This window comes from Budorcas taxicolor, chromosome 13 (assembly GCF_023091745.1).
Source record: "Budorcas taxicolor isolate Tak-1 chromosome 13, Takin1.1, whole genome shotgun sequence".
NCBI lineage: Eukaryota > Metazoa > Chordata > Mammalia > Artiodactyla > Bovidae > Budorcas > Budorcas taxicolor.
This window is the reverse complement of record NC_068922.1, coordinates 64,535,759-64,556,121: the sequence shown is the minus strand read 5'-3', so window position 1 is coordinate 64,556,121 and position 20,363 is coordinate 64,535,759. Positions and strand designations below refer to the sequence as shown.

Sequence of the window (20,363 nt, the reverse complement as noted above, 5' to 3'; positions counted from 1 at the left end):
GTTTCAGCTCTTATACTGTAAACAGATATCCTTTTCATAGTCTATTTAGTGACTTTTTTTTTTTTTTTTGCATTTTTGTGCTTTTGTTCCTGACTTGCCTGTGTAAAATGCGTCCCACATGTAGTGCTAAAGTGCTGTCTAGTATTGCTAAGTGCAAGAAGGCTGTGATGTTTCTTATGGAGAAAATTCATATGTTAGAGAAGTTTTATTCAGGAGTGAGTTATAGTTCTGTTCGCTGTGAGTTCAATGTTAGTGAACCAACGTATTTGACATAATGAATTAACATGTATTAAATAAGGTGTCTTTAAACAGAAACACACAAAACAAGATCATATATTGATTGGCTGATGAAAACGTGTGACCAGAGGCTTGCAGGAACCTAATTCTCTATTTCTCCTAGGAGCAGTGTTTCATTGTTTGCGAACTCTGTTTGTGGTCACTTTGTAAAATGTAACTATGGGGAATAGGAGAATCGACTATCTGTAAAGTCTTTTCACAGCTCATGAGTGAGCAAAGTAAAATATTGTGTGTCTTTAAAACCACATGAAGAAACAGTCTGTGGGTTGATTAAAGTGTAGTCAGAAAAAGAGCTAATGTGTCAGAATATTTTGAAATACAATGTAAAATCACCTGCAAATTGGAAATGCACAAGAAATGCAAACAGAAAACCTATCTTTAAAATTTTGGTTTTGAAATGTTGATGACACAGAAGGATGATAAAACCAGTTCCCACTTACAATGGTGTTTATAGTATCCTAAGTTAAAATAATAATTTTAAACCACTGGAACTTTTTTCTGAACTTAGGAGAATTGAAGTTTGCTAATTGTTGTAGACCTAATATATTAGTACCTATAAGAGGATGATCAGTACTTCCACAGATTTATATATTTATCAATGAAGTGTTGGGAGAGATGGGAAGGACCACTGGACCACTCTACTAAGTCCTTTTCCCAGTAGAACCAGAATTTGGCGTCTAGGTTGAAGCAGATGAGCTCATGGGTTGGGTAGAAGTGAAGAAGAGAGTCTCAGAGGAATTGACTGCACAGGGATTAGCTTGTGTGGAGAGGAGCAGTAATTCTCCAAGCAGGGAATATGAGTCAGGTTTTGGAACTGCTGAGTGGAGAATGCAGGGCAGGATATGTAAATATATTGATGGGTCTAGAAGAGTCCAGTTGGTAAAGATCAGGTGTTTGACTACAGAGGTACTTGGAGGGACTGCAGGCTTTTGAGAATGGGAATTCCAGATTCAAAACAGTATTTTGAGAAAATGGTTCTTGCTGCTGTGGTAATTTGCTGGGGAAAGAGGAGTTTCTTACATAAGTCAGTAACAGTTGTTAATAGCAGTAATGAAGCGTTTGTGTGTGTGTTTTAGTGTTACTTAAGTGCTTTCACAAGTGGTCCTTGGGATACTCCTGTGAGGTAGCTTTTATTATTACCACTTTAAAAGAAAAAGTATATATTTGGCTGTGTCGGATCTTAGTTGTGGCATGTGGGATCTTTCATTCTGCATGTAGGCAGGCTTCTCTCTAGTTGCAGCCTGCAGGCTTGCATGGGCTCAGTATTTGGGCTTATTTGCCCCATGGTATTTGGGTCCTTAGTTCCCCAACCAGGGATCGAACCCAAGTCCCCTGCATGCAAGACAGATTCTTAACCGCTGGACCACCAGGGAAGTCCCTATTTTCACTTTTACATAGGGGAAACAGAGTGTCCAGAGTGTTGAGTCACAGTTTCATGGTCACACAGCTGTTTAATGGTAGGCTTGCAATTTAAACACCTCAGTTTCAATGAAGGATTTGGACACATAACTATTGTTATAGGATTAGAGAAGGAAAGGACAGAGCTGATTGCTCCTTTCTTTTAATAAGAAGTAGTATTGACATGAGACCAAATAGGATCAAATATTAGAGAAAATTTTGTTGACATTGGAATACATATGATGAAATTCTTCAGAAACTCCCAGTTTACATTGTTCCTGCTTGTAATTTCCTCTTACCCTTTACCAACCGCCCCTCGCCGCCACCGTGTTTGGGCCTGAATCTGCTGAAGTTTCATCTTACCATATATTTACATTTTTAGGAAAGGAACTGTCTGACACTGATCTGCTAAATGTGTCAGCTGTTAGTAAACAAGAAGCCAATAATTGTATCTCATTTGAAAACAATCCCAGCAGGTGAAACCTCTGCTGAAATAAAATCCTGTTTTTAAGCTTTAATTTTCATTTGAAACATACGTTGCTGTGAGTAGCCTATTAGAAACAGTTACACAGTTTTAGAAATGAGATACTTTGGAAAGCATCTCTAGGTTTAAAATTCTTAACACCTCTTTCCGGTTTCCCCTGGCCCTTCCTGCCTACTATGAGGAAATGGAGATTCAGCTTCAAGGTAATATTTTATTGAGTTGGACATACTGCAAAGTATATTTTTCCCCTTAAAATCCTGAAAGGTTAGGGATTTTCATTTATTTTATAGAAGAGGCAATGAAGACTCATAGTTCACTGACAGTGGAGCTGTGAGTCAGATCAGTGCTTTCTAAGTACAGGACTCGTCCCATAGTATTATGCTGTATTTTAATTGGTTCAGGACTAGGTCACAGAGTGTTAGAGCTAGGACTTTGGAGATATTTCCTTTACCTTTTCATTCCATAAATGAGCTTGGATCCAGGAATTGGGCTGCTTGGATTCAAATCTTAATCCCAGCATGTATTAACCATATGATTTTGGGAAGTTACTTATCCTATCCTTACTTCCATTTCTTTATTCATATACGTGGGATAGTAACAGTAGTAACATGGATTTGATCCCTAGTCCAGGAACATCCCTGGAGAAGGAAATGGCAACCCACTCCAATATTCTTGCCTGGGAAATCCCATGGTCAGATGAGCCTGACAGGCTACAGTTCATGGGGTTGCAAAAGAATCAGATACAACTCAGAGACTAAACAGCAACAATAAATATTACTAATGATTGTTAAGAGGAAAATGAGCATCATAGAGGTTTCAGTCAGTTCAGTTCGGTTGCTCAGTCGTGTCCAACTCTTTGCGACCCCATGAATTGCAGCACACCAGGCCACCCTGTCCATCACCAACTCCCAGAGCTTACCCAGACTCATGTCCATTGAGTCGGTGATGCCATCCAGCCATCTCATCTTCTGTCGTCCCCTTCTCCTCCTGCCCCCAATCCCTCCCAGCATCAGGGTCTTCTCAAATGAGTCAACTCTTCGCATGAGGTGGCCAAAGTATTGGGAGTTTCAGCTTCAGCATCAGTCCTTCCAATGAACACCCAGGACTGATCTCTTTTAGGATGGACTGGTTGGCTCTCCTTGCAGTCCAAGGGACTCTCAAGAGTCTTCTCCAACACCACAGTTCAAAAGCATCAATTCTTCGGCGCTTAGCTTTCTTCACAGTCCAACTCTCACATCTATGCATGACCACTGGAAAAACCATAGCCTTGACTAGATGGACCTTAGTCAGCAAAGTAATATCTCTGCTTTTGAATATGCTATCTAGGTTGGTCATAACTTTTCTTCCAAGGAGTAAGTGTCTTAAAAATTTCATGGCTGCAGTCACCATCTGCAGTGATTTTGGAGCCCGGAAAAATAAAGTCTGACACTGTTTCCACTGTTTCCCCATCCATTTGCCATGAAGTGATGGGACCAGATGCCATGATCTTAAGTTTTCTGAATGTTGAGCTTTAAGCCAACTTTTTCACTCTCTACTTTCACTTTTATCAAGAGGATTTTTAGTTCTGCTTCATAAGGGTGGTATCATCTGTATATCTGAGGTTATTGATATTTCTCCCAGCAATCTTGATTCCAGCTTGTGCTGCTTCCAGCCCAGTGTTTCTCATGATGTACTCTGCATAGAAGTTAAATAAGCAGGGTGACAATATACAGCCTTGACGTACTCCTTTTCCTATTTGGAACCAGTCTGTTGTTCCATGTCCAGTTCTAACTGCTGCTTCCTGGCGTGCTACTTCTAAAGATTATATTAAAGTAGCTGAGTTTAAACTAGAATCTGGATCTTTGACTCCTAGTATTGTAGTTGATGGGGCTTCAGAGGTGACACAAAGGTAAAGAATCCGCCTGCCAATGCAGGGGACGTGGGTTTGATCCCTGGGTTGAGAAGATCCCCTGGAGTAGGAAATGGCAACTCATTCCAGTTTTCTTGCCTGGAAAATTGCATAGACAGAGGAGCCTGGCTGGCTGTAGTCCATGGGATCGCAAAGAGCTGAATGACTGAACGACTAAGCTCACACACACATGCACACACATTGTAACTGATGCTTGGTAAAGTGTTTTCAGACAGTTTGTACGTCTACTCTTCATTATGGCCCTATCAGGTCTACAGAGAGAAACCCTTGGATTCCCCAGAGTTGGTTCCTAGAATAGAGATTTCCAGTACTGTGTACAGGGATGCCATTTATACAGTGGATTGCATTTCAGATTCGTAAAATAAAGCATTCTTCTCATTGAGCAAGATAGAGCTCCTCCTGTCTCCAGTCGAACCTTTCACTTTCGTCCAGAGACCTTTTTGAGGTCAGTTAATGCCAGAGGGGAAAATTGGACCTCACTCATAGCTCTAACAGCCATTTAGTATCCCTTTGTCTTGGAAGTCAAGTTGCCCAAGTATATTTTCCCACCCTAAAAATTTAAGCCCTAGTTTCTTCATCCTTTTTGGGATAATGGTAATGCCAGCACTATTTTGTGTAAAGGGATTTTATGAAGAGCAGATAATCAGTATTTATGAAAATGATAAGCTGACTGTAAAATGCCTGAATTAGGTTTATTTTGTTACTGCTCTAAGAGGAAGCTCATGTCCTACAGTTCGAGTCAGCTCTTACCAGAGTCCTTTTAGTCTGTGGTAGGCAAGGGTGCATTTTATCTTTGGAGAGATGAGCATGGGCAGCCTTGGTCCTGGTCCTGTTTTGGAAGTTCTCCTTTCATTTGCCCTGTTCTAGAAAGATTTCTAGACTTAGATACACTCTTTGCCTTCTACACATGGAGTCTGATATAGATTCCTGACTATGTTTCTCTTTCTCTAGAGGAACCAGATTAGCATCTCCCAGTGGGTTCCAGGATGCAGCCGATTGCTACTTGTGTCTCGTACACAGGGACAGCAGGGCAGGACTCTGTCTGGTACTTTCCAGGTAAGATTTGTTGTTCCTTTGCTTGCTATGAAAAAACCTTAGTGTTAATGTGCAAATGTCATGTATTTATAGATTAACCAACCAAATTGTGTGATGGAAAAACCTCATGAGACCACTTCTGGGTCTCTGTGGTGCCAGCTCAGGACTGATCCTTACTGTATGGTGTTTAGGGCGTGGCTTCTAAATACCCCAGTGGTGGAACTTAGCCTAGGATACCATGGTCCAGTCTGATGATTTTTACTGTTGGGAGTGTTTCCAGATATTCATCTGAGAGTTAACCTTTCTTCGGTTTTCTTCTTGTAGCCACTTTTACCTGGAGTAAGAAAATGTTTCTTTTTTTCCTTTTTATGAACATAAAATTAGAGGAACAATTATTTGAGGCCTTAGTTTACCACTGATCACCTGATCCATTATAATGTAGTCTACTTTGGACCCTCGTTGAGGATTTCTTTTCCTGATTTTTGCTAATTATACAAATAATCCAATAATGAAGGTAATAAAAATCACCCATGACTTCAAACCTGAAAACATCTGCTGGTCCTTTTCCAGTCTTTGAGTATGTTTGTGTGTGCTAATTTTTTCCTTAGGTACTTGAACAAATATCTACAGAATTTTATGTTCTGGTGCTTTTTCACGTATTAGAACAGACATTATTCATGTTTTAGACATATTCCATAATTAAATTTTGAAATGACTACATGTTATTCTATTTATTTAGCCTTTATTTATGTTAAAATTATTTCTAATTTTTTTGCCATAGTGGACTTTAATGTGGTTACCATTTTCTTGCTGTATAGTTTTTCTTATTTTAAATTATTTATTAAGGATAAACTAGGAAAGTACACCCTAGGTCAAAGGGTGTGAGCAATTTTCCTCTCCAAAAAGTTGTTTTAATTTATACTGCCACCAGCAGTGTTTATATAACTAGTTTTTCATCATTACTTCCCCTAAATTGTATTTTTTTAAAAAATTTATTTATCTTCTGTCTCGGGTCTTAGTTGCATCATGCGGGATCTTCGTTGCTGTGCATAGACCCCTCCGGTTGTGGCTTGTGGGCTTAGTTGCCCTGAGGCATGTGGGATCTTAGTTTCCTGACCAGGGTTCGAACCCACGTCCCCTGCATTGAAAGGCAGAACCACTGGACCACCAGGGAAGTCCCTAAACTGGATGTTTTTTAAAAATTTAAACTAATTGGGTAGAAAATATTATCTTGTTTTGCTTAGCATTTCTTTATCAGGGTTAAACATTTTTCTGTGTTTATCACTTGTATTCTGGTTTGTAGAAACTGTATGCTTTTATCATTTCTTCATTTATCTACTGGGAATTTATTTTTATTACCAATTTATGTAAACTCCTTTTGTAGCCATTGATCTTTTCATATTTAATGCAATGAAAATTTATTTTTGATGTATAAATTATATACTATGTAATTTATTTATATAAATATGTTAACATATTTAAAATGCAGGGTAATTCCCTTCAATTAGTATATAAGTCTTGCCCTTCTGAGAATGTCTTGTTTGTCCCTGTATTTCCTGGGCTTCTAACTGAGTCTGGCACAGAGGAGGCAATAAATGAATGAATGAAGAATATATTTGTGCAGAAGAGGGATCTATTTTAGATAGTCAGGTAGCTATTTCTTTTCAGAAGTTTTTGGGCTATGTTCTGTTTTTGTCTGTGTATGCATTGAATACTTATTTATTTTTGGCTGTGCCTGGGCTTCATTGCTGCCTGGGCTTTTATCTAGTTGCAGAGACCAGGGGCTACTCTCTAGCTGGGGAGCCTGGGCTTCTCTTAGTTGCAGAGTGCAGGTTCTAGAGCGGGCAGCTTCATTAGTTATGGCGCTGGGGCTCAGTAGTTGTGGTGCATGGGCTTAGTTCCCCTGAGGCATGTGGAATCTTCCTAGACCAGGGACGGAACCTGTGTTCCCTGCATTGGCAGGCAGATTTTTAACCACTGGACCACCAGGGAAGTCCTAGAACATTTTAATAGAATTTATCCTGTAGCTTTAAATCATTTGTAAATAATGTGTGCATAGGAGGTGAAAGGGGGAGCTCATTTTATCAGTCTCTGACTTGGGCCTCATTCTTTGAATCAATAAACATTTCTTGGGTACCTAATATGTACCAGGTACTGTACTAGGTTCTCAGACAGCATTATAGCAAGGCATCCATGTAAATAACTTGGAGTTGTTTATCTCATACTGACAAGATGTGATTTCAGCCATTGTAAATAAACTGGACATTTTGTCGTGTTGACCATACCTCCCTGGTACATCTTCCCAGTTTTGAGTTCTGGTTGGAAAACTCTGCCTCAGAATGACATCCTCAGGCGCATGTCCGAGAGGGAGGCAGATTTGGCTCAGAATGAGGAAGAACCTTGTGTTAACTAAAATTGTGGTGTAATGGAATGTGTTGGCTATATTTGGCAAAGTAAATTTACTCTTACTGGAAATATTCAAGCAATGATTGGAAGACTGTGTTGGGGCATGACATAAAAGTATCTTTCACTGGGTGAATGGTAGTATCAGAAGATCTCTAAGGTAATGTCCATTGCTAAAATCCTTCTATTGTTTTCAAAAGGCTAGGGACGTTGAATTCTCAACTATCTTTTCTAAATAACCTCTTGAAGTTCTATCATACTTTGATGAGTCTACTTTAAAATTTTTTAAAATTTTGAAATAAATTAAACATAAAAATGTGATAAAAATAGTAGTGTTCCCATATATCCTTCATCTAGCTTCCTTTAATGTTAACATCTTATGTGACCATAGTGCAGTTATTGAAACCAGGAAGTCAACACTGATGTAATGCTGTTAAATAATCTGTATACCTATTCCAGTTTTTTCCTCCCATTAATTCCTTTGTTGGTTCTCGGTTTGGGTTTGTCTAATATTTTCTTAAAATTAGACTAAGGCTATGCATTTTTGGAAAAAGTGACATTGTTTCCTTCTCAGTGTGTCTTATCAGGGGATACATGATGCCAATATGTCTTATTACTGGTGATGTTAACCTTGGTCACTTGGTTATTAATTAAAGTTACTGTTTTCCCCTTTGTAATTAGTATCTTGTGAGAAGATACTTTGAGATGGTACAGATTTCTCATCATACTTCTGCTCATTACTTTTAGTGTCCATTGATGGTTCTTTTTTTTAATGGTATGTAATAATTACTTTAAAAATTATGATAAAATACACATAACAAAGTTACCACCATTTTTAAGTATGCAATTCAGTAGTGTAAAATATAGTCACAGTGTTAAACAGTATATATCTAGAGATTTTTCATCTTCCAAAACTGAAAATGTATACCCCCGCCTGCCATTGGCAACCACCTTTCCAGCTTTCTGTTTCTATGATTTTGACAACTTTAATGCTACGTATGGGGCTTCCCAGGTGTCACTAGTGCTAAAGAACCTGCTGGCAGTACAAGAGACACAAGAGATGTGGGTTTGATCCCTGGGTGGGCCCTGGAGTAGGAAATGGCAACCCACTCCAGTATTCTTGCCTGGAAAATTCCATGGGTCACAAAAGAGTCAGACATGACTGAGCAACTGAGTACAGTGCTACATTTGAGTGGAATCATACAGTATTTGTCTTTCTGTTAACTTATTTTGCTTGGCATGAAGTCTTCAAAGTTCATTTGTGTTATAGCATGTGACAAGATTTTTTTTCTTTTTTAAAAGCTGTATAATATTCCATTGTATTTATATATTACAGTTTCTTTATCCATTGTTCTGTCAGTGGGCATTTGGGTTGCTTCCACATCTTGGCTATTGTGAAAAATGCTTCAGTGAAGATAAGTGTGAAAATATCTCTTCAAGCTCCTGCTTTAAATTTTTCTAGTTTTTAATATTTAGCTACAAGTGGTGTTGCTGTATCATGTGATAATTCTATTTATGGTTCTTGACTGCAGTAGTCATTACTGTGGTGTTTGCTTGATGGTCATTTTCTAATTCCATCAATAGCTACTCCATTTGTTTACTGGAATTCTACTGTAAGGATGAGCTGTCATTTCCTCTCCATTTATTTGTTTATTCAATTATTTTGTTTGTATCAGTATGAGCTAATGGATATTTATTCTGTGAGTTATAATCTATTCTCATTATTTATTTTGTCGATCAAATTGTCCCATGTTTGGCTGTTGAGAGCTGCTTCAAGTTCTTTTCTATGTTCCTTCAGTTTTTGAACGCTTCTTTATTTCTTGGGCACCACAAGATGTTTCAGGTTCATGCTGTATTTAATTTGCTCTAGTCCTAGAGTCAGCAGTTTCCCAGGGGAGCCCTGGTTCCTTTTATTGGAGAATAATATTAGGAATATTTAGAAATTAAGATCTGGGTGCTGCGTGTACATTAGCCAATGTTGAACTCAGGTTTTTGAAATCAGCTAGGGGAGAGAAGAGAGCTCTGAATATGTTTTACCTCTTAAGGAACTTTACTTTTTTGAGCCTTAGAGTCCTTATTTCTAAAATGGGAAAAAATAGTATCAACTTTGCAAGATTGCTGTGAGATAACAAAAGTAAAACAGCAAGCATACAGATGCTGGGCATATGGGAGATCTTTAGTAAATTGTAACTATGGTTTTTGTTGCTATTTATGTTCATGCTCCTTGGGTAAATTTTCTCCTCATCTTGTAAATGGAGACTTAAAAAAATTTTTTTTGTCCTAAAACTACCTTAAGTTGCAACCTCTCCTGGGTCTTAGTTTCCTCATCTGTGAAAGGAAAAGGTTGGACTTAGAAGATCTCTGAGATTCCTTCCAGCTCAAGTGTTGTTATTCTAAGTTACTCCTTAGTTCTTTAATTGCTTTTTCTCCAAGCTAAACAGCCTCAATTCGTTTTAACCTTTCCACTAGGACCTTTTATTCATCTCTTTGATCATTCCTGTGGTTCTTTTCTGGACCTTCTCCAGATTGTCCTTCTATTTGAAAAAAAAAAAAACAACAACAAAAAACCCACCTAGTTTTTATTGAGTGCTGACTCCACACCCAGAATGGTGTTGAGCAGTGGGACAGAAAATAAAAGAAGTACAAGATATACTGCGCCCTGGTGGAGCTTATAGTTTTGCTAAAAGGACCAGATATTCAAGAATTGCTGAGTCTTTCTTTCCTTTTCCCTTTTTCCTTCCCTCCTTCCGTTCATTACTTCCTTCTTTCCCTCCTCTCTTTCTCTATTTCTTTCAGATCAGGAAGGTCTTTTCATTTTTAGAACCTTTTTGGAAGCAAAAGAGAGTGAAATTTTAGCATTTCACTTAATGAGGGGCTCCTTGCAAAGTTTGCCATTGGATTTGTCTGGAACAGGTCTTCATATTTGTTTTATGCATTGAAGTTTACCCATCTCTTTTACATAGATTATTTTATTTGGTTCTAAAACAAACATATGAGATAGGCAAAGCTGGAGCTTCTAACCCTGTTTTTTTATCTTCCACTACCCCATGCTTCTCACCTTTGTCTTTTCACTCACCTTCTCTATGCTGCTGTCTTCTTAAGGCTTATCCATGATCTCTTTTCTGATGACTCCAGATCTCTTTGATCTCTCAATTTCTATTTTTTATTGAAGTATAATAAAAATACAAAAAGGCATAAGTCATAAGTATGTGACTCAATGGATTATCCCAAAGTAAACATAACCAGCTCCCACATCAAGAAATAGAACCCCAGAAGTTCCTTGATCCCCTTCTAGTCTCTATCCCTAACCAAAGTTGAGCAGTCTTCTCTTTGAACACCAGAGTAGTTTTGCCTTTCAAACATATGGTATGTACTCTCTTTTGTTTGTCTGCGTTCATTCAGCTTTGTTTTAGAAATTCACCTATGTTACTCTGTGTCCTAATAGGTTATCCATTCTCATTGTTGTATAGTATTTTGTTGTCTGACTACCACAATTAATTTTGCACTTATTTATTGATGGATATTTAGATTGCTTCTAGTTGGGCTTTTATAAATAGGGCTCTTATGAGCATTCTTGTATATGTTTTTGTGAGGATATATACACATTTCTATTGGGGTATATACTTAGAAACGGAATTGTTGAATCTTACAGAATGTGTATACATTCAGCGTCATAGATACTGCCAAAGAATTTTTCAAAGTGATTGTATCATTTTATACTCCCATCAGCAGAGTATGAGAGTTCTAGTTGCTCTATACCCTTTCTGATGCTTTGTGTGTGTGTGTGTGTGTGTGTGTGTGTGTGCGCGTGTGCATGTGTGTGTTTGGTGGGTGGTCTTTAAACATTTTAAAATATGAAAGTAAAGTGAGTTTTCTTTCTCCTCTCCACAAGGTTATGAGTTCCATAGGGTAAGGATTGTTTTATCTTAAAACCTAGCACAAAGGCTGGCATATTATGGGTATTTAATAAAGGTTGGAGGAAACATGTATGCATGATATATGTATAGATAAGAAGAAGAAGGATATATAGTAAGGGCTTCCCTGGTGGTTCAGCGGATAAAAATCTGCCTGCCAATGCAGAGGATGCAGGTTCGATCCCTTTCATCCCTGGATGGGGAAGATCCCACAATGCCGAGGGGCAGCTAAGCTTGTGTGCCCCAACTACTGAACCCACAGGCTTGGAGCCTGTGCTTTGCAACAAGAGAAGCCACATGTATGAGAAGCCTGCCTACTGCAATGAAGAGTAGCCCCTGTGCAGCAAGGAAGACACAGCGCAGCTAAAACATAAATAAACACATTTATGGAGAAGCATATAATAAGAAATCACCTTACCAGTGGCTAGGTTTGTTCATTCAACAAAGATTTAAGTGTTTGCTGTGTATAATGCACTGTACTTGATTCTGGTAATACAGCTAGTTCCTACCCTTATGGATATTTTTGGTGGTGGTGATAGAAAATAAATATGTGTGTAATAAAAATATACTTGTACATTGTAATGAGTACTATGAATGATATGAACAGGCTACTGCTATGATAGAGAATCATGGGATGACAAAAAAACTGTTTTAGATACAACAGTCAGAGAAGGCCTCTTTGAAAAAGTGACAGTGAGTATTTTGGGGTATTTTCTCTCTCTTTTTTTCTTTACAAAAAGTTACTTGGTATCTTTTTGGTTTAAACAGAGGAAAAATTAATGTTTTTAAAGGTCAAGGGAATCTTTTTTAGGGGGCAAGGGCAAGAATGGGTAGTACAAAAAAGTAAATGTATGTGTTTATAGGTATGTTTAGGTATGGGGAAACTAGATGTTTTCTGGGGAAGAAAAAGATCATGTCATTTAATATAACTTGCCCCAAAGCACAGCTTGTTGAGACTGTTGGTTGTGTTCCTTGAACCTGTTTAAGTGTTTCCTGTTCTAGTGGGCCATTACACTGATATATGTGATATAATAGGAGTTGTTCTGTGTTTAGTGTTACATAGCCTTCTTGATACCTGTGAATTTAAGTGTAAGTCCTTGGCACTGACCAGAAGAATCCTGACTGATCTTTTAATATTCTTGTTTGGAAAGAAAAGTAAATAGTAACTCTCCACATTTAGAAATTCCATTTTTTCCTTCATTAGTATTAAAGGAAAAATCATTTTCATTTCAGTGTGTCCCTTCTCTTGGAATAAAACAGAAAGGAATCCTCCTGCTACTTCTTCCCCACCACTTTATATTGTAAAGAAAATTTAATAGTACTGACAGTTTGGAAACTAGATTCCTAAACTCTTACGTGTTCTACCAGCATAGTGCAATAACTCATTTCTGTGTATTCCATTTTAGACTTAAACATATGCATTTGTGCGTCTACCTATAATTGTATACATAAATGTGTTTTCACATTGCTAAAAATAATAATCTCTTGTAAACTGGATTTTAGGTAATAGTGTCGTATCAGTATAGGTTCATCCATTGCAACAAATGTACCACTCTGTTGAGGGATGTTGATAGTGGCAGATATTGTAAATGTGTGGGAAGGGGTATGTGGGAGCTATCTGCACTTTGGTGTGAGCCTAAAACTGCCTTTAGAAATAAAGCCTATTAAAAATCTGATCATGTGATTTTTCCATTGAGTGACTGAACCTTAATTTAGTTAACCACCTCATTTCTCATTGGACTTATTCCTAAGTTTTTACTCTTGTGAATAATGGTATAATGAGGATCGCTTGCATATTATTTTTTCCATAGGAATTTATTTTCAAAACTATATTTATTGGTCTTGATTATAACATTACCAATATTGGTAGGATTATGGTGAGGATTCCATAAGGCACTTATGTACAAGGCACATTCATTGTAAGGCGCTTACATAGTGCCTGGCACATAATAGTTTTAACTAATGGCTTCCCTGGTAGCTCAGTTGGTAAAGAATCTGCCTGCAGTGCAGGAGACCCCGGTTCGATTCCTGGGTTGGGAATATCTGCTGGAGAAGGGATAGGCTACCCACTCCCATATTCTTGGGTTTCCCTTCTGGTTCAGCTAGTTAAGAATCTGCCCGCAATGTGGGAGACCTGGGTTCAATCCCTGGATTTGGGAAGATCCCCTGGAGAAGGGAAAGGCCTCTCCAGTATTCTGGCCTAGAGAATTCCATGGCCTGCATAGGCTGTGGGGTTGCGAAGAGTCAGACACGACTGAGCGACTTTCACTTTCAGTGGCTTCACTTTCAGTGACTTACGTTGCCAAAGCGCTTTCAAATGCAGTGTAAATGTAGAAGGAAGACAGTTTTGATCTGGACAACAGTGATGTTGACAATGATGATGAAAACTTCTACTACTTACTGTGTACATATTTTGTGAAAGGTATTTTATGTTCTTTTATTTATTCAGGTATTCACCAGATGTTTGTTGAGTATGTACCAGATACCATTAGGAACTGGTTTAAGGAAGGTTGGAAAGATTTTATATTTTTTACTTCAAAGTACCTCTGCTCACATTAACCTTCTAAGTGTGTGCTCAGTGTTGCTTACATCTGGTTTTTTTTCTTTTTTTTTTTTGCCCTTAAATCTCCTGGGGCTCCAGATAAGCCAGGCCCTAGCATGTGGTGGATCAGTACAAATTCCTGGAGTAGACATTGAGCTGAGGAGGAAGTATCATACCACAAGTAAGGTGAGACTTAATGAGTTCTTTCTGTGTCTGTAGCATGCTTTCACACAAGTGTTCTTATTTGAAACTCAGCAAAATTGTTACCTGGATGAGGCAAGAAGTTTTATTGAATGCAGAAGATGAAGTTTAGGGAAGTAAAGTAACTTGCCCAGGGTCACAAGGATGGGAGGAGACAGACCAACTGAATATTGGGACCTAAGGCTTCTGATCCCATGTCTTGTATTTCTTCCATTGTACTCTCTAGCTTAAAAAGCACTTTAGAGGAAAAGTCATAGTTTTTTTTTTTAATAAAGTAATCTTTAATTTCTGGAGAATTTCTTATTAGTTAGATAGCCTGGCTTCATTTAGACAGGCTTAGCATTAGAAAGGTTTTCCATGGAGTTTATTTGTGAACTACAAAATGTATCTATAGTCATTAATAAAATTTGTTATACTAAGAATACAGGAGTTTAAAAACATGTTTTCAGTGCTTGCTTTGGTTGATTGTGTCTATGATTTTGTCTGCTTTCAGATAATATTTTTCTTTCCTTTTCCTATAATGTCAATAAACAGAACATTCCTCTTAAAAAAAAAAAGAACATTCCTCTTCTCAGAATTGTTCTTGGGAGGTGGAGGGGTCAAGGTTTCTTTTTTAAAACACTCTTTTCTATAGAACTTAAATGGGGTGGGTATGTCTGCTCTGAAATTTGGAGGACATCGGTTAAGATTCCAGATACGGTTGTACTGAGTGAAGAAGTACTCAGAAAAATGAGAATTAAAAATTCTGGGTGAAAAAAATCCAAGCAATAAAAATTCCCCTTAGACCTAATGAGAAATAAAAGCATTCTTTTAAGAAAATTTTTCTTGCAACTGATTTTTGATTCCTTCTTTTTTATTAAATAGCTTTCTTCTGCCAAGGATTCACCACAGCCTGTTGAGGAGAAGGTTGGTGCTTTCACAAAGATAATAGAAGCCATGGGATTCACGGGACCTCTGAAATACAGTAAATGGGTAAAGTCTAAGTTTTTCTCATTTTTCCTTTTGAGCTTTGTGCTTTCTTCTCCGTGCAGAAGTTTTTTTTTTTTAAAGCTCCTGCTTTGTTTTTTGTGAAATGTATGTATTATTTTGAGAGCTTTAAAACATGTTGTATCCCCTTGTCTCCCATTCTAAGTCAGGTCTATACAGCATGTGGGGCTGAAATACTGCCTCTACTCCCTTAACTTGTTTCCTTAGAAGTATCTCAGTAGCCAGCAAACGAATAAGACTGGTCTTTCCAGATCTTTGCCACGTGAATGCCATGTAGATAAGTTCTAAGGAGTTAGATGGGCCAAATGTTCTGATGGGCAGTGTTCTTAAGGAAACATTACTTTCTATGATTTATAAGTGATTTTCTGTAGGTCATGGTAGTGATTTTCTTTAAAATTTTGTTAATGAGCATTTTTTAAATTAATCAGTTCTGTGATTTATTATAATTCATATTATGGAGGGCTGTCTGCTGTGTCATTCCTCATGAGATCTTGGCCTCACACATTATCTGTTATATAGTACTTGCTGTAAATGAGTGAATGTCTTCTTTGCTTCAGGTGCTACTGCCTCTGGACTTTTATAGAAATGCCTCTAACCAATTAAAGTAATAAAATACAAGTCACTGGATTTTCCTCAGCCCAGTTATCTTCTAGTACTACCTTTTTTTTTCCTACAATTATGGCAAAAGTAGCTTTTAATACTTTTCAAGGTTGCTAGAATGTTGGTTAAGCCTGATCAGTCATAAGTTATAGTCATGTCATAATCAAAGCAAACCAATACAAAGCATTAGAGAAGACTTTTCTAGAAAACACCATAGCTTTGCCCAAAATGACTAAATTATTTCACTTACACCATTTTAACAAGTTGTAGTCAGATTATTTAGAACTTCAGTTTTATTGTGGACTCTACTTTTAGTTTTCTCTTGAAATGTCTGGCTGTCTTCCTAACAGTTCTAACTGCAACACATAGAGGCTTTTTTTTACACCTGCCCTTTTACATAAATTGAACAGTGAGTCTACCAGCATTTTGTCTGTAAGGGGCTTTGAAAAGTGTAGAAGATAAGACTCATATACTCAGTTATAATAATGTTCTTGAGACCCTAAGGTTATGAAATGCCTTCTTAATCATTAATGAAGTACTACTTATGCTCCTTAAAGTTATCTCTTTTTACATCATAATTCCTTGACAAATGATAATCATTGGTATATTTGGTAATATTAAGCAGGATCTTCTCCTCTATTTTAAAAAAAATTGCAAAAAAAAAAAAGATTTGCAATCATAGCATTTGGATTTAAAAGCTTAGTGTTTTGTTTGAAAGTAAGAAATTAAAAGGGAAATAAGAGCAGAAAGAAAAAAAGAGAAGAGAAAAAATGGACTGTTTTATTAATTTCTTGATGGTTGAGTTCCACTTGGTTGCTTCCATATGCTTTGTCTCGTCTGTATTTTTATGATTCCAGAGGGAAAGTTGGCTACCATTTGGAGGATTACTAAATCATCAGGAAAATTTCTTCACCGTTTTAGTTTAAGTTAGTCTCTAATTTTTCTTGGTTCCCTTGTGACCTCAACTAAGTCTCTAATTGCATTTAAAAAATCTTTTGTGATGTGGCAGCATCTGTTGCTATATAACCTTCATTTTTGTGACATCAAAACATCAACATATGACATTCTAGTATAATTTGGGTGGGAAAATGTAGGTACAACTTTCCATTTTGAAAGAGCCTTTTTCAGCAAATGTTGACTCAGAAGTCTATGGCAGACACTTGTATTGGGGCTGCACTGGCAAGAATCTTTGAATTTTGTCTTTTCACATGGCTTTCATTAGGGAGTGAAATGTCTGCTTGTCTCTGCACATCAGCAGTGTCAGCCGTCTTTCCTCCATCTTTTTATGTAATGTTTTCAAGTGTGGTTCCATTTTTCTTCTAGATGCGTATTCAGGAATTTAAATGTGGCTTTTCCTTACCTACTTGACTATCGCTAAATAACCTTTTTTTTTTTTTCATTATCTTTATGGAACAGTATCAGGTTAAGATAAGGATAACATTTAACAGATTTAGCCACATGTCATTGAATAGGCAGTTTCCAGATTAGCATTAAGCCAAAAGTTACTCCTGTTCTGAAGGACACTGACAAACTGGAATGCATTCAGAAATGGGCAGTGAGCCTTGTGAAGCCTTCAGAAACTTGAATGAAGAGTGGTTGAAGGAAATAGGGATGCTTTGCCTGGAAAGAGGAGACTAATGGTTCTTCTCAGATATTTGAGGAAGAAATGTTAAAAAAAAAAAAAAAGGAGAGGGACTTCCCTCTCGTGGTCCAGTGGTTGAGACTGTTTGCTCCCCGTACAGGGTGGGAACTGGATCCCACATGGCATGACTAGGAATTCAGGTGTCACAACTGAAGATCCCGTGTGCCACAACTAGAATCCGGTGCAGCCAAATACATAAATGCTGCTGCTGCTAAGTCGCTTCAGTCGTGTCTGACTCTGTGCGACCCCAGAGACAGCAGCCCACCAGGCTCCCCCGTCCCTGGGATTCTCCAGGCAAGAACACTGGAGTGGGTTGCCATTTCCTTCTCCAGTGCATGAAAGTGAAAAGTGAAAGTGAAGTCGCTCAGTCGTGTCTGACTCTTAGCGACGCCATGGACTGCAGCCTACCAGGCTCCTCTGTCCATGGGATTTTCCAGGCAAGAGTACTAGAGTGGGTTGCCATTGCCTTCTCCTAAATACATAAATAAATATACTAAAAAAAAGGAGAGACTTACTCTGAAGTATTCCAGTGTGCAGATCATGTTTAATGAATGTTACACAAAGCAGATTCATGTTCAGTATAACAAAAATCTAACAAGAATTGTCCTCCAGTGGACTAGGTAGCCTCACAAGGTCATTGGGCTTGTTTGAACAGGGGCCCAGATAGTTGACCATGAATCAAGAATGCTGGAGAAGGAATTTCAGTACAGAAGAGAAAGTTCAAATTACTTCAAAGCCCCTTCCAACTCACACAGCTGTGAGTGCAGGCCTTTTACTAGATTCGTTTTTCATCTTGTAGGATGGTACAAATGGCATCAGTTATTGGGAAAGCTGATTTTCATTTCCCAAAGCTGTCTTAGGTGCTTGTGTTTTAGTCAGTTAGACTGATGGAGTCTTCCAAAGTTAGAATGAAATAAACATGAAGTCATCCGAGGACCAGAACAATTTGTATTGACTGGATGGAAATTTAGTCCACCTACTTCCTTAACTTATATTAACACATGAGTCTTGAAGAGGTTCTTTCCCCGAGTTGCTATTTCCAGTCCCTGTGTGATGGTCTTAAGGGACTTGCTTTAGAGATTTGTCCAGGAAAATGGCTCACCCAAGTATAAAGGCTTGGCTTTGCTGCAGGAAAAGTGAGGAACTATAAAATGCTCCTCATTGCCACAGTATGAGCACTGTATAAATACACTGGCCAATCTGGTGAGGTCTTCATTATTTGTAATGAATGCTTGCTTCATGAACGTGTGGTGGGGAAAAACCTCTTTCTCAAGGAATGATGTGGGGCCTTGCAGGCAAGTGTGCCTTTCCTTAGGCAAAGTGATTAATTATGAACCAGAAGACTGTATATAAGAATTGAAAGGAAACTGCAGATTTAAAAAAAGTTTTGACATGGGCCATTAGGAATTTTACTTGAAACTATAACTGTGTTGGGACTTCCCTGGGCATCCATCCACTGGTTAAGACTCTTTGCTCCCAATGCATGGGGCGCATGCCACAAGGTGAGGCCTAAAATAAAAAAGAAAAATTTTAAATGTGTCATGATAGTTAAACTAGGCCTTAAGTTCCATGAAAGGAGTTTTTAACTGCTTTGTTTATTGCTGTATTTCCTAGTGTCCAAATTAGTGTTAGGCACTGAGTTAGGTGCTCAATAAATTATTTGTTGACTGAAATGAAGAGCTTACAGATGTCCTAAACACTCTGTTTCAAGGATAATAATAGGCCTGTCAAGGCCAAGTCATTTGGATAATGGTATTATTAGGATATCATTAGTTTGGCAATGGTATAGACCAGTACTTCTCTAAATGTGTTCTATGTAAAATACTCCCCCAAACTGTAGGTGTTAAAAGTGAAACATGCTGCTTTTTTAGGTTGCTGATATGGTGAATTACACTGATTTGTGAATGTCGAATCAACTTAAAATTCCTGGGATAAATTCCAGTTGATCATGATATGTTCTCCTTCAAAAATACTGATGGATTTGATTTGTTAGTATTTTATTAAGGAGTTTGGATCTGTGTTCATGAAGACTATGGTTTTACTGTTTTGTTTTCTTCTGATGTCTTTGGTTTTGATACCAGGGTAATATTGGATCATAGAATGAGCTGGGATGTGTTCCTTGCTTTTTTTCTACAAGAGTTTATGTAGATTTGATACCATTTCTTTAGATATTTGATAGAATTCTCTAGTGATGCCCTCAAGCCTGGAGCTTTCTGGGAAGATTTTTAACAACAAATCCAGTTTTTAAAATAGTGGTAGGAAGACTTCCCTGGTGGTCCAGTGGTTAAGACTCCATGCTTCCACTGCAAGGAGCTCAGGGTTCCCTGTTGGGAAACTAAGATCTCACATGCTACACGTAGAGGCCAAAAAACAGAAGAGATGGGACTATTCATGTTATTTATTTATTCTCGTGAGCTTTGGTAGCTTGTATCTTTCAGTGAGTTTGTCCACTTCATCTAAAATAATGACATTTATTTACTTAAAGTTGTTCATAATATTATCCTATTACTATCTTTAGGATATATAGTGATGTTCCCTCTATTCTCTGATTTACGATATTGGTAACTCATGTCTTCTCTGTTTTTTCTTTCTTTTATTAAAAAAAAATATGTATTTATCTATTTATTGGGTCTTAGTTGCAGCACAAGGGATCTCTGATCTTAGCTGCGGCACGCAGGATCCTCTCGTCGCAGCAGACAAACTCTTAGTTGCGGATGTGGGATCTAGTGCCCTGGTCAGGGATTGAACCCAGGAACCCTGCATTGGGAGCTCAAAGTCTAGACCATCAGGAAAGTCCCTATTTTTTCTTTTTATTCCTTGTCAATTTTTTTGTTGTTTTCCAAGAACCAGCTTTGGCCTATGACTTTCTGTATTATTTTTGTTTTCAGTTTCATTAATTTCTGCTCTTATCTTTATGTGTCATGCTGCTTGCTTTTAAGTTTAAATTGCTC

The 20,363-nt window shown here is 37.8% G+C and overlaps 1 protein-coding gene across 3 annotated transcripts in view; it reads left to right on the top strand.

The window, feature by feature from the left end:
- LOC128058200 (ubiquinol-cytochrome-c reductase complex assembly factor 1) overlaps positions 1-20,363 on the top strand; it is a 96,704-nt gene that overhangs the window by 9,186 nt on the left and 67,155 nt on the right. Inside the window, exons 2-5 of one of the 3 annotated variants that reach the window (XM_052650583.1) lie at positions 5,040-5,144; positions 13,890-13,949; positions 14,082-14,168; positions 15,048-15,155. In XM_052650583.1, the coding sequence (XP_052506543.1) occupies positions 5,040-5,144; positions 13,890-13,949; positions 14,082-14,168; positions 15,048-15,155 (360 nt within the window). The remainder of the gene's footprint in view (positions 1-5,039; positions 5,145-13,889; positions 13,950-14,081; positions 14,169-15,047; positions 15,156-20,363) is intronic. The other 2 variants (XM_052650584.1, XM_052650585.1) reach the window with 2 other exon arrangements.